Genomic DNA, 15,121 nt, shown 5'->3' with positions numbered 1-15,121 from the left:
GGACAGAAACTAGCCCGGCATTCCAGCTTTATACAATCAGGACGTTTGGCCTAGTTGCTCGGCCTTGTAGATACTTTCACATAGGTGTGGCTATTTTTTTTTTCTGGGAACTTCAGTTTATTGTTTAACTGGTATATTGGGATATTGGCTAGAGGAGTCTTTTGAGATTCCTGAGTCCAGGGACTAGATCTGAAACTCTGTCATAGTTCTAGGTAAGAATTGGGCTTGTGGCTGAGCACGATGGTGTGTGCCGATAATTTCAGCACTCTGAAGTTGAAGGTGGAGGATGGTTATGAGCTAGAGAGCAGACTGGGTTATAAAATAAGACCTTGTCAACAACAGAAGAAAGGAGGGAAGGGGAGAGACAGAGACATAGGAAGGAAGAGAAGCTTGTGTCAATGGTAAGCCTAGAGAAACCAGGCATAGTAGTAGCACATGTCTGTAATCCCAACACTAGGAGACAGAAGCAGAAGGATCAGAAGTTCAAGGTTATCCTCAGCTACACAGCAGGTAGGAGGCCAGTTTGGGATACGTGGAACCCTATCTCAAAACACACATTCTTGTGCACACACCCACACACTGATGCATGCCAAAAAACAACAACAACAACCCAAAAACTCAATGCCCAAGAGGACCTCGGCTTTTGAGCTGAAAAGTCTGATCTTGATAGACAGACATGTGTAGAAACTCTGAAGGGTTTTAAGCAGACATCAGTTTTGCCTTTAAGGGTGGGGTTGGAAGGGTGTTTGGAGAAATGGTGGATGAAGAAGTCAAGGATGAAACAGGGAGACTTGTTAGAAAATTAGTAAGCTGAATTATATAGAATCACCACTTTTAGGCCACAGTGGCCAAAGGTGATGAATTTTTGTTTGTGTGTGTGTGTGTGATTGTACACGTGCACATGATATGTGAAAGTGCAGGTGCCACAGCATGTGTGTGCAGGTCAGAGGACAATTTTGTGGAGTTGGTTCTCTCCTTCCATCTTTACATGGATTCTGGGAAGCAAACACAGGTTGCCAGGCATGCAGGCAAGTTTCTTTATCCACGGAGGCATGCGGCTGGCCTGGAGCCGTCAATTTGAGATGGCTCATCCTAATGCCAGGTAAGAAATGACCAGAACCTAAACTATAGTACTGATGGATGAGCTCAAGCAACATTTGGGAATTCCACTATGACAGCGCAGTATCTTCCATGAAACAGACAAACATAAGGTCTATGTGAGACAATAGAAACACAGTTACAGGTCACAGGAAATCATGCCTGAACCTAGGCATTTTACTTCTATTTAGTTTGATGAACTTCACAGCTTGAGGCCTGATAGATCCATTTGGATATGATCGTATAACCACGTTTAGTCCTAAGTTGGCATTAACCCCAGGTCTTTTGACGGTACTGTCTGTCTCTGTTATATCCTGGCTAATCAAAGGAGATATTAGTATAAGTTTCCCGGGGTTTCCGTGCCACAGAGTAGGTGGCAAAAACAATAGACGCTCACATAGTTCTGGAGGCTAGTAGCCAGATGGAGGTTGGTAGGGCTGGTTCCCTGTGAAGGCTGCAGGAAGGATTTAGTCAGGCCTGCCCTTGCTTGTAGCTTGATCACCTGGTCTCATGCTCATTCCTCATGCCGGACCATCTGTTTCTTACAGCGCTAAGTTCCCTCTGTGCCTACAGGCTTGCTCTCTCCTCCCCTCTGTTCCTTCTCTTCTTCTCTTCCTCTTTTCCTCTTGCTTTATTTTGAGACAGGGTCTTGATACTAGGTCAGTCTGTTCTTTTTTTTTTTTTTTTGTCAGTCTGTTCTTGAACTTAAAATCCTCCTGCCCCAGCCTCCACTTTTGAGTGCAGGTATTACAGGTGACATGGATCATTTTGCTGAGTTATGATCAATCCTGCTCCAGTATAGCATGGACAGAGGGGGTGGAGCAATTAAATCTGCAAGGGTGGGGTTTGCTGTTGTTTTGACAGAGTCCCAGATATTCCAGGTCTGTGGCAGTAGATGACTCTGAACTTGTTTTTAAAGAGTTATATTATTTGCATGTTTGTGTGCGCACGTTTGTGCACTTGTGTGCAGTGGCCTGTGCCTTAGTCCTAGGATTACAGGTGTGTGCCACCATGCCTGTTTCATGTGGTGCTAGGATCCAGTTCACACTCTACCAACAGAACCGCAGCCCCAGACCCTTGTTTACATAACAGGACTTTTGAATCTTAAGTTCTTGTTCTTTTTGCTAATAGCAGGTCTGTGTTTTGCTTTGTTTTTGTTTTCTTTAAAAAAGGAGCAAGAGCTGTAGGAGCCTGGGGAGTAAAGATCTCTTCTATTTTTTTCTCTGTACCTTTTGCTTTTGTGTTTTGTCTTAGAACACATCCAAGAAGGTATTCTTTGCCATAAGCCTGCATCAACATTCTTTACTATCTGCTCTCAGCAGAAATTTCGGTCACTTTCCAACCCCCCTCCCCCACTTTTTTTTTTTTTTTAAGAAAAAGTCTCACTCTATAGCTCAGGCTAGACTGGAACTTGGGGCAATCTTCCTTCCTCAGCTGCCCAAGCATAACCCTGGCAACCGCCATTTCTAAAAACTTAAAGATTTCATTTTGTATTTTTTTTTATTTTCTAAAAAAGAAAAAAGTTAAAAGTTGTTATTAGTGAAGAAAAAAAAACAACCCTGAGTTTGCACTCGTCCTGCTAGCTGGGCAGAACACACAGCTACGTGTTTTGATTGCACAATGGCTCTCTTTGATTTCACACATCCAGGGCTGGCAACCAGCTGCTCTTATCTTATCCATGGTCAGATGCAGCAGTGGCTTTAAAAGTGATCCTCAGAATGGCAGCACTTGTGTTTATCCTGCTTTTTATTTCCCTCATATTCAACACTATGTATTGTGGAAACATCAACAATCAAACAGGCTTTGACAATGGAACTAAACTATACCCTGGCTGAACATGGCAGACCTCTGGGCTTAGCTACTATGGTCACACTAGATTTCCAAAGTCTGAGAGAGCTTCCAGCTTCACCCTTACTAAAACCAAACCAAACAAAAGTCTCTTTGTCCCCCACCCCAAGAAGCAACTTGATTACCAACAGAAAGGGAACTAAGTGAAATCAGGTGGTTCCCTGAGCAGTGAACCAGAAAGAGCACAGCGTCGTGGTGACATTGTTTCCATAGCATTCCTGCCCCAAATGCTTCACCTCTCAGGTGAGTCCAGCCCAAGCCTTGAGGAAACATGACCAAGAATGACTAGGAATGTGGCCCAACACAAAACCATAAAGTAATATGAGTTTTATTATGAGTAATAGCTGCTTGGGGGTGGCTATTTTTCTTCAGGGGTATAGCCAGAGGTACGTTGCCCTTGATCCTGTACATAAGCCCACCCTTGTGGATATGCAAGTGACTCTAATTTTTTTTAAGATTTATTTATTCATTATGTATACAACATTCTGCCCGCACGCCAGAGGAGGGTGCCAGATCTCAGTACAGATGGTTGTGAGCCACCATGTGGTTGCTGGGAATTGAACTCAGGACCTCTGGAAGAGCAGCCAGTGCTCTTATCCTCTGAGCCATCTCTCCAGCCCCAAGTGACTCTAATTAAACTCACTGAATTATTGAAGGGAGGAGGGAGACGTGTTGGGAATGTTCAGAGGAAGTTGGGGTATTAGTGAGGCATACATTTATACACATGTATAGTTGTTAAAACCTGTATGTTAATACACACGGCTCAAAGTCACTTTTAACACCTTGTAGCACACCTTTATGTTCCTGGGGTCGGCATTGAAACTGCTTCAGATCTTATTATAAGCAGTAATCTAGTGCTTTTCCTACATACATCTTCATATAGGCAGAGTCATGAGTGACATTACTGACACATACTTAGTAGATGTCATTCCAGTGGCCTAAGTGGCTGTGCCAGTTCATATTTTTTTTGCCATAAAAACCTTTAAATTGTAAATAAATAAAGCATGATTTTTTTGTCGTTAATTTGATTGCACCAACTTTCATGAACTTTGTAATCACAACGCTGTGACACAATGCCAAAAGGCTGGACTCCCTAACAAACCTTAGCATGAAGAAACAACTGAGCAAGCTCCAACTAACGAACATTTTGCAAAAGAACTGGCTAGCGTGCTTTGGAAAATACCAACAGCTCCAAGGAAAATAAACAGATAAGAAACTGTTCTAAGTTATAGACTAGATAGGATTGGATTTTGAGGTGAAAAAAGTTTATAGAAAAAAGGATTAGTTGGGCATGGTGCCAAATATCTGTAATCCCAGTGCGTGGGAGGTTGAGGCAGGAAAACTGCCATGGGTTTGAGGCTAGTCTGGGCTATGTGGTGAGCACCAGATCAGCTTGTGTTACACAGCGAGACTGTATCTCAAAACAAATAAACAAACAAAAGAAAAATAAAGACAATTGAAAAAACTGGCAAAATTTGAGTATTGGTTGTAAACTGTGTCAATGTTTGATTAGAGAATTTAATAAGGCTTGATTATTCAAATTCATAAAATGTAAATGTGCATAGTACTGTATCAATGCCACGTTTCTTGAATTTAGTTGTCAAAGTGTGATTGTATAAGAAAGAGACTGTCCTGGGGGCCTGGAGAGATAGCTCAGCTCTCTCTGCTCTTATAGAAGACCTCAATTCAATCTCCAGGAACACAATAAAAAATTCTTAAAAGCCCAACTAAGTAATAAAAACCATGGGATTTGAGAGATGGATTGGCAGTTAAGAGCACTTGCTGCTTACAGCTGTGTATAACTAATTCTAGATGATCTAACACTATCTTCTGGCCTCCATGGGCAGTTACACAGACGACATACATACAAGCCATAACGTAACATGTAGAACACAAAAATAAATCTTAAAAAAAAAACCCGATCGAGTCTTGAAGAATTAGTAAGGGTTAGCCTGACAATGCACGGATGTGTTCTAAGAGAAAAAGAAACTGAGATAGTCTAGAGGTACGAGGCAATTCAGCCAGAAGTTTAGCATGTCAGGGTATAAACTATAGGTATGGGACACCAGATCGTGAGCATCTAAGTTAAATATGAGCTCTTGCTCCCATCTGAATGGAGTTCAAATCTTAAGTCAGTTTCTTGGTATCTGAGATCAGTCAGCTCGCTCTTTTGAGTTTGTTTCAGTGTCATGGACATGGTTAGAATAGTCATGCCCCAGAGACTTTTTTCAGGAGATTGTCATAGTTGTCTAGACCAAGGTGGTAACAAGGGAAATAATTAGAAAGCAAACAGATCAAGTGGACGTCTATCGGTCATGGTGGAAGAGGGGGTAGTCAAGACCAATGTGCTGTTGTGAGCTCAGGCAGTGCCATTCACTGGAACCTGCAGCACAAGAGGGCTTGAGGGTTATGGTGATTGTTTTGGAGAGGTTTTTGCACACGAGGTGCTTGGGGTAACAAGTATTAGGGTATTTTCCAAGCTTGGGAAATGAGTTTGTTACAGGTAGGCTAGGAAGCATCAACATATGAACGAATAACTGTAGCCAATGGAGAGGCGAAGTGAGCCAGAGAAAATGAGATCTGGTGCAAAACATGAGCTAGTATCCGCGTCAGTACCTTTGAGGCTGGGCAGAGACCACCGAGATGAAGCTGGCTCAGAGGCAGGAAGTAGAGAATAGTTGGGAGTTATGTCTCAACAAAAGAAAAAGAGCAGTTAAAGCAAGGTGTGGGAAATGTATTAGCAAGTAGTTATCCCTAACTTTTTCACAGAGAGTCAGCTAACCAAGGCACAAAGCAGCAGACAGGAAAATGTAAGGACTCTCCCTGGCTGGGGCAAAGGGACTTAAGACACCATCATGATTAACTAACTGCTACTAGGAAGAGAAAAGTTGAAGTTATAGGAGAGTAAGGCAATTTTAATTCATTGGACGTCTTCTCTTGAGAATCCGGAAGTGGGCGCCCCAGACATCACGGCTTAACACAAGGCCCATGGTGGGGGTAGGGAGCAGAGCTAATTCTCCTTAAGCTGTTCTTCCGGTCTTGACCCTTTCCTCCAAAAGACACCCTGAAGACGTCGCTGGACCTCAAAACCTCACAAGACACTTCTGGTTACAATAAAGTAACGGACCCTGTGGCGCCCCGGAGCCAAACCTATATACCTCCCGAGTCTCCGCCCCCAGCGCCCACTCCCGCTTGGGAGAACTGCGGAGACTGCGCAGGAACCCGCCTACTGGCTGGCTCCGCCCTTCTCTTTCTTTGTTGTGTCCCCCCCGACCGGGTCCTAAGATCTCGCGAGAGTTAGCCGGCAGGTCCCGCGAGCTCCGACCCTGGGCCAGCTCTGCGGCTCTCGCGGTGTTTGCGCGAGACTGCTTCCTTCCTCCTTCCCCTGCCAGTCCGCCTGCCTTCCTTCCTAGCTTCCCGGCCTGGCCTCCCCCTCCTTCCCCTGCCGGCCCCCTCCCGGCAGGGATAATATGGTCTCCGGCGATGGACTCCCCAAGTGCAGGTCAGTTCCCGGCTGCCGCCTTAGCGCTGGCGGCTGGAGGCGTGCGCTGCCGTCCGCCGTGGCCCTCGCTCTGCTTTGCTTACGGTCCTCCGGGGGTCTCCCCGGCGCTCGGGCTTGGTTGTTCCCCCTTCAGGGCCGAGGCCGCCAAAGCCAGGCCTCCCCGCTCGCGTCCCGCTGTTCAGCGGGGCGGTCATTCCGCCCCTGGTCGGGAGCCGCTGCTTGATATCGGCAGCCTCCAGGCCCCCGGGAATAACTCTTGGTATCGGGACAAGCCCACATTTTCCTCTACCCGCCCCCCTTTTGTGAACGTTGAGGTGGGAAAGACCTGGGTCCCCTCCTTTGGGTTTCACGCCGCTGGTTGTTCATTGCACTCAGCAGCTTGGAGTCCCTCCCTCTTTCTTGGCTTCTGGAAGTGGAGTGAGGGGCTTGCCGTCGAGGCTGAACGCTAGTCAACCGGTTCCCAGATTATTGCAGCGCCGAGTCTCCTCCCCCATCCACCTCCCTCCGCAAAAGAAAAACACTATCCATTCCGAGTGGACTGTACTTATCTTTTCTCCTTTTGGAGGAAGATAGTGGCAGTGTTTAGGGGTCCCGCCCATCCCCGTAATGAGTCTGCACAATGAAATCTTTTCAACCCCAAGGTTGCTTCACCCTTCCCCACAACCCTGAGTGTAGGGGGCATATTGAATTAGTGCATAACCATAAGGGTATGGCTCTTAGGAGAATGTAATGTACCAATTTATCTAAATATTTTGATGGTCTTTATTTTTTTTAAAAAAATCTTTATAGTGTTCTAACTATTGTTGGATTGTTAACTGTCTTTGGACTCTTTTAAAAACCTAACAGTAGTTTTCTCAAAACATTCTCTCTCTACTTAAGCAATTTTCAGGGCATGTTTTCCAAATGCTTGGTTTAATGGTTTAATCTTTTAAACTATCCTTATTGTCTCCTGGACTTTTAACATTTTTAAGAGTGAAAAGCCACTGAGTGAGCTTGGTGGCTCCTGCCTGTAGTCCAAGCACTCACGAGACAGAGAAAGGATGTGTGCCTCTGGTTGGAGGCACTCATGGATTGCCAATGAGCTTAAGTCCAACCTGGGCTATAGTGGCATATCGTGTCTCAATGGACAAAATTCTCTTACCAGTTTTCTACTTGACAAGAGCCATAGTTTAGAATTAAGCTATCCCAATGTGGTGGAGACTAGCCTGTGTCTATAATGTGGACTGCTCTGCTCCTCCAACACTGCAGCCACACTTAAAGCCACTTGCACCTCGTAGCTGCCTTGCTGGACAATGCAAATATAACATTTCCATTTTCCAGAACAAAATTTTGGGGAGTTTTCTCTTTGAATAAGAATAAGAGCCGGGCAGTGGTGGCGCATGCCCTTAATCCCAGCATTCGGGAGGCAGGCGGATCTCTGGGAGTTCGAGGCCAGCCTGGTCTACAAGAGCTAGTTCCAGGACAGGAACCAAAAGCTACGGAGAAACCCTGTCTCAAAAAAAACAAAACAAAACAAAAAAAAGAATAAGAAATACCTCGTAACTGTATTTGGTGAAAAGTTTGCTCTTTTTTTCCTCTCTCTTCTTCCAGGATACACTTTTGAGTACCTTCTTGAAACATTGGATGACAGTTCACATAAGAAGTTCTTCAATGTACCTAAACTTGGAGGCACCAAATATGGTAATGTTGCCTTACATTTTCTTGGTCTTCAGTTTCTGGTAATTATAATTATATGTAAATAATAATACAGTTATAATTATGCACATTGGTCAAGCAGAGCTGAAGACATTTTAAATTTATTTCCACCATGTGGTAACAGGTACACCTACCCATATCTCTTATTTACAAAACTTCCCTTGGGACATCTGGTTGAGGAAAATGGAAACCCATACATTAATTTCCCCTTTAAAGAGTTTAGTTAATTAAATGGACTCTCCCACCACCACCCCCAAGAAGCTAATTTATTTTAAAAGAAAGCATAGCAATATTCTATAGTGACTTAAAGTATACATTAACTTTTTCAAGTGGCCAGTGCTTCAAGTTATTCTTTTTTTATTTGTATGGTTTTTGTTTATTTGTTTGTTTGTTTGCTTCTGAGACAGGATTTCTCTGTAGAACTTGACTGTTTTGGAACTCACTTTGTAGACTAGTTTGACCTAGAACTCAGAGATCCACCTGCCTCTCCCTCCCAAGTGCTGAGTGCGAAGGCGTGTGCCACCAGTGCCCAGAGCCCCTGATTATTCTTTACACCATCTTTGAATAGGATCATCAAGTGAGTCCACTGGTTTAAATTGTTCTTCACTACACAGTGTGGTTCTCTGACACTTTGATAAACATTTGCACCTTCATAACTGAGGTCAGACCTTTCATCGGGTTCTCGGAAGAAAGTTAGTTGGCATTGGATAGGTGGAGTCTTGACTTTGAGTTGTGTTGTGTTTTGAGACAGGGTCTTTTAAGTGCCTAAGGTTGGCCTTGAACTCTCTTGTCATTCCTGTCTGGCCCCCCAAGTGCTAGAATTGAAGGAATGCTCCACCAAGCCCAGCTCTTGACTTAGTTGAAAGTTGAGTAACTTTTCGGCCAGACCAAAGACCTGTTAAGGAAGCATGGCTGCTGGTGAACTTTCTGTTAAAGCTTTATGAAAAATATGTGACCGGCCTTACAGTTTGGAGATTTTCTTTAATCCTTTTATTTCTCTTTTATAAGCAATGTAGATTTTTATGAATTTAAGTATTCTACATTGTCACATAGAGTGTGTCTGGGTTCATTGTGAGACAATATGGATAATTTTTAATGTCTTAGAAGATCCCCATCTTAGAATTAGATTGTGTTAAAAAATAACCCCCATAATGAAAGCAGTAGCCTTGATACCTTCTGTTGCAGTAATTCGTAGATAAGAGAGGTTAGTTTATTTCTTGTACTACTTGTCTTTCATTTATTCTATCCCTTAATGATTTTGTGTTGGCTTTAGAAAATTATTTACCAGAAAAGGAAGAGGGGTCTTCGGCTTTGGGGCAGTGACTCAGTGGTAAAGTGCTCGCCACATAAGCCTGAGGACTTGAGTTCAGATCTCCAGAACCCACATGCGAAGCTCAGCACAGTCATATGTATCTGTAGTTCCAGCTCTGGGGGGCAGACGGGCAGACCCTTGGGACTCACTCGCCCAGCCAGTCTAGCCAACATGGCAAGCTCTCTAGGTGAGAGACCCTATCTCTCTCAGAAAATAAGGTGGAAAGCAATAGTGAACTACACCTGACATTGATCTCTGTTGTACATACATGCACAGACAGGCATATATCACACATACATATACACACATGCACAATAGGTTTTCTTTATAAACTCTTTTCTCCAAAATACGTGATTCTCTCTGTCTGGTTACTTTTCTATTACTGTGGCAAGATACCATGACCAAGGCAACTTAACAGGAAAACAGTTTCTTTGGGGCTTACCATTCCAGAGGTTTAGTCTTCATAAACCATCATGGCAGGGAACATGGCAGCTGGTAGGCAGGCAGGCACAGTGTTTGCACAGTAGCTGAAAAGCTCGTATCTTGAGACACAACTACAATTCAGAAAGAGCTCTGGAACTGGTTCTGGTCTCTTGAAACCTGGACGCCTACCTCCAGTGACACCACCTCCAACAAAGCCACAGTGCCCGCTTCTTCCCCAACAGTCCCACTGACTGGGGACCGAGTACTAAAGTATATGAGCCTATGGGGGCCATTCTCAGTTAAGCCACCACACTGGCCTCACAGGATTTTTGCTTTTGATGTGTTTTGGTTTTGAATTAGAATCTTATGTAGTCCAGTATATTCTGGAACTCACTATCTAGCCCAGGCTGGCCTCAAAATTCTGATTCTCCTGCCTCCATCTCCCAAATACTGAGATTGCAGGTATGTGGCACCACACATGATTTAGGCAGTGCTGGGGGTCAAGCCTGGGGCCTCTCCCACGCCAAGCAAGGACTTTACCATCCAAATTACATCTTCCTTTCTATAAAAGTGTTTTGAACCCAATTTGAACAATTTATAAAAGCCATATATATAAGGGTAGTATTTTGTACTTGAGAATAAATAATCTCTCAGGATAATTTTTAGAAATGTGCCCACTTGAAGATGACCTAGAAACGTAATCAGTAGGGAATCAAAAGCCATTGTAATGAAAGGGGATGAATAATAATATAAAAGTTAATTTATCTGATAGAAGATAAGCTGTCATGGACATCTATATGTACTACTTTGTCATAATTACCAGAGTTATATTTATTATAACTGTAATAAATAAAATACCTTTAAAAACAGTTTAAGATTTCTTGGTAAGGAAAAAGATAGAACTGTTGAGAATAAATGATGAGTAAACCAGCCTATACCATCTGCTTCACTAACCTAATGTTCTTTTGGTTTTTGGTTTTTCAACATTGGCTTTCTCTGTAGCTTTGGAGCCTGTCCTGGAACTAGCTCTTGTAGACCAGGCTGGCCCCGAACTCACAGAGATCCTGAGCCTCCTAAGTGCTGGAATTAAAAGTGTGCACCAGGGGCTGGAGAGATGGCTCAGAGGTTAAGAGCATTGCCTGCTCTTCCAAAGGTCCTGAGTTCAATTCCCAGCAACCACATGGTGGCTCACAACCATCTGTAATGGCATATAGACAGAATATTGTATACATAATAAATAAATATTTTTTTTAAAAAGTGTGCACCACTCCTAATGCCCTTTCTTAGTCTTTAGACAGGGTGTAATGCAAATTTATTTATTTTTAATGTCATTTATCTTTATAAAAATTATTTTAAAATTTATTTATTTTTGGAGACAGGGTCTCTCTATAGTCATAGCTGTCCTGTAACTCACTGTGTAGACCACAGTAGCCTTAATCACAGAGATGAGCTAGTCTCTGGCCATTTTACCTTTTGCTTTTCAAATTTTTATTCAGGTTGTGGAAGTGGACACTCATGAGATCTTGACAATATTTTGACCTGATTACTTTCATGGAAAACTATGTTTTTAAACTTCTGAGTAGTCTATTGGGTACTTTTTTAGTATGCTCAGCAGAAACTTGAGGAGGCTTGGTGACTCTCTTCTCTGAATTAAGAATATACATATTCCCAAGGTAGAACAGTCTCTCTTGCTTGTAGTAGAGACTGCATTCTGAAGCAGCTGAATTGCCATTGGACAAAGGGCATGTGGAAGGAGGTCAACCTTAGAATTAAGTGAGCAGCTTTAGAGAAGCGTGAATGAAGTGACTGGCTAGGATCCCAGAGATCCGCCTGCCTTTGCCTCCCAAGTGCTGGGATTAAAGGCGTGCGCCACCACCGCCCGGCTGGCTTTTCTCTTTGTGGTTACTCTAGCCCCTCTTCCCTTGCAGATGGAACTCAGGGCCTTAATACATGCGAGGCAAATGTGATACCACTGGTCTACATCCCTGGCTTCTAACATAGACACACACACTTTTTTAAAAAAATATTTATTTATTTATTATGGATACAATATTCTGTTTGCATATATGCCTGCAGGGTAGAAGAGGACACCAGACTTCATTACAGATGGTTGTGAGCCACCATGTGGTTGCTGGGAACCGAACTCGGGTCCTTCGGAAGAGCACGCAATGCACTTAACCTCTGAGGCATCTCTCTAGCCCCGACACACACACTTTTAATTCAAGCTATTGATACAGTAGGTTGAAAGTGTGCTGTTCCTCGACCTCCATCACACACTTGTACTTTTATGTTCTTAGTATATGCTGTCCCAGTCTCTATCATGGTCTATGAATAACAAAGACTTTTATAGAAAATACAATACAGTTTCCAGACACAGAAAGATAGCGGAGGAAAAATATAGTCTTAACAAAACCAGGCAGAGGCTATTTGCCATTTGAAGACTGATCTCTCTCTTTTTTTCTGTCTACCTGAGTCTTCTGTCTGTCTAACTCACTGTACTTATGAGTAAGTCCCCACCGTGACCACTCGACCATCTTTGTGTTTTGTGAATGGCTTGCCATCCAGTCAAGGTGATATCTCTGAGTGACTTTCACCTATTGCTTTAGCTGGGCTTGTTGGTTTTCCTTTGCTGACCCCAGTAATCCTGCTGAATGGGTAAACATGTATTCTCTAATCTTGTATCTTCCCTGAACTCTGGAAAGTGCTTTAGGTTGGGTAAGCAGTGACCAGCTTACTTACAAACTATGCACAGTACATATGTTTCTAAAGATCACATAACGGGACTCTGTAGTTTCAAGGTACAGTTACACATTTAACCTGGAACATTGTGTTCTAGAGTTTGACTTTAGCTTTGTTTTTCATCTTTTGTTCCTGATTAGCCTCTGATTAAAAGAAAGTGAGTGACACTTGCTGGCTCAGCCAAAGTAGAATTTATTGTGATGGTATACACTTTCAGACCAGTTAAATCTGGCTGACTGTCAAGAAAATAGGCAGTGGGCCAGTACTGATGGCATTCTTTGTTTTTCTCCCAGGGACTTGATTTTTCTGTCCCTTCTACTCAGATCATTTGAAGACAGGTCTTCTGGGTGTGCTTACTTTATACATATCCCTAAATCCCAAATAAGAAATCTCAGTCCTTAGCTTAGTTTTTTGTTGTTTTTCCTTCCTAGGATGGATCTCACTCAGCCCAGGATGGCCCTGTACTCTTGATTTAGCTGAAGATGACTTTAAACTCCTCCTGATCCTCCTGCCTCCTCTTCTGAGTGCTGGGATTATAGGCATGCTGGAGATCAAGCCCAAGATTTATGCATGCCAGGCAAGCATTCCATCACTACAGCTGAGCCACATCCTCAACCCTGTATTGCCTAGTCTTATAGCAGCCAATTAGCCTTGTCTTGGAAGCCTGGGTTTCTTTCATCAACTTCCTCTCATATATGATAGCGGTCTTTCAGAACTAGACCTAAAGTTACTGCTCACAAGGATATTTATGGTTCCTGAGTTTATTTCAAAGGAGTGCTGACAAAATGTTGAAGCACCAGTTCCATGTGGAGAAGGCCATAGTGAAATTGGCAACGGCTGTTGTTGTTTTAACAAGTTGTGTAATACATTTGGAAGGTGTTAGTCACTGTTCTACTGTTAAGAGACACCATGACCACGGCAGCTCTAAAAGAAAGCATTTAATTGTGGGCTTGCTTACAGTTTCAGGGATTTAGTCCATTATCATCATGGTGGGGAACATGGTGGCATACAGGCAGACATGTTGCTGGAGAAGTAGCTGTGAATTCTGTATCTTGCACCATAGGTAGGCAGGCAGGCACTGGCATGGGCTTTTGAAATCTCAAATCCACCCTCAGTGATTTCCTTTAATAAGGCCAAACCTCCTAATCCTTGGATTCTTTCAAATAGTACCTCTCCCTAGTGACTAAGCCTTCAAATCTATGAACCTATGGAGGCCATTCTTATTCAAACCACCACAATCTGCATAACTCATTGCAACATTAATATTTCAAAGATGAATAAATATAATGTCCAGACAGTGTAACGCTAGACAGTTAATAGTTAAGTTTATTTTGTTGTTGTTTTGAGATAGGGTCTCCCTGTGTAGTTCTGTCTGTCCTGAGACTCACGGTGTGGACAAGGCTAGCCTTGAACTCACAGAGATCTGCCTGCTTCTGTCTCCCAAGTGCTGGGACTAAAGGCATTTGCCATTATTCCTGGCACTTATTTGAGAAATGTCTGCTAACTGCCCACATTTGAGTAGCTGTGGTTTATGAGTTGTTCAAGTGAAAACTTGAAAAAAATCATTTTACTTGAAACTCTTAATAGTATCACAAATGTTTTTCTCCAGGCAATTAGGCAATTATTGTACTTTTTCTAAAGTGTTTTTTGTTTGTTTGGTTTTAGTTTTTTGAGACAGGGTTTCTCTAGCTTTGGAGCCCATCCTGGAACTTGCTCTTGTAGACCAGGTTGGCCTCGAACTCACAGAGATCCTCCTGCCTCTGCCTCCCAGTGCTGGAATTAAAGGCGTGGGCCACCACCACCCAGCTTAAAGTTTATTTTTTAATTAGCTTACAAGTAGCAAGTTTCCTTAGAGCTTTTTCATCCATTGCAGCCATTGTACTTTGATGTTAAGCAGAAAGGCTGTGTATGTACTTCATCACACAGAATTAGAAAAAATTTTAGCAGCTAAATGTTAAAAAATCAACACTTTGCTTCAGTGACATTCTTAAATGAAATTGGTCTTTGTGTGATTAAACCATATAAATACTAGTACAGTTTGGTGCCACTGTCTTGAGTCATCAAGCACTCAGTTTTGGCTTTTGTTCTGTTGCTGTTTTGAGATGGGGCTCTCACTCTAGGCCAGAGGAGCTTTGATCTCAAGGAAATCCTATTTCAGTTTCTTGAGTGCTGGGATGGTAGACATGAGCTGTTAAAAGCCTGGCCTCACTGTTGGGTTTTTTGTTTGTTTTTGCTTTTTCAAGACAGGGTTTCTCTGTAGCTTTGTAGTCTGTCCTGGAACTAGCTCTTGTAGACCAGGCTGGCATCCGCCTGCCTCTGCCTCCCAAGTGCTGGGGTTAAAGGGGTGTGCCACCACTACCGGGCTTCACTATTGGTTTTAAACCATCATTGAAGGGCATGCAAAATATCTGTTTGTTAAGGAACTGCTGCTGAGCCTAAATGATCTGAATTTGATCCCTGGGTCTCAGGTGATAGAGAGAACCAGCTCCAGCAAGTTGGCCTTC

At 43.1% G+C, this 15,121-nt stretch overlaps 1 protein-coding gene across 1 annotated transcript in view; it reads left to right on the top strand.

Moving 5' to 3' along the window:
* Positions 1–6,280: 6,280 nt before the first annotated feature.
* Ireb2 (iron responsive element binding protein 2) overlaps positions 6,281–15,121 on the top strand; it is a 45,137-nt gene continuing 36,296 nt past the window's right edge. Inside the window, exons 1-2 of the mRNA XM_075965867.1 lie at positions 6,281–6,448; positions 8,039–8,128. Coding sequence (XP_075821982.1) covers positions 6,430–6,448; positions 8,039–8,128 — 109 coding nt within the window. The 5' untranslated portion in view covers positions 6,281–6,429. The remainder of the gene's footprint in view (positions 6,449–8,038; positions 8,129–15,121) is intronic.

This window comes from Microtus pennsylvanicus, chromosome 3 (genome assembly GCF_037038515.1).
Source record: "Microtus pennsylvanicus isolate mMicPen1 chromosome 3, mMicPen1.hap1, whole genome shotgun sequence".
NCBI lineage: Eukaryota > Metazoa > Chordata > Mammalia > Rodentia > Cricetidae > Microtus > Microtus pennsylvanicus.
Note: the sequence above shows the minus strand (reverse complement) of the source record. Positions and strands in the feature narration are given on the sequence as shown.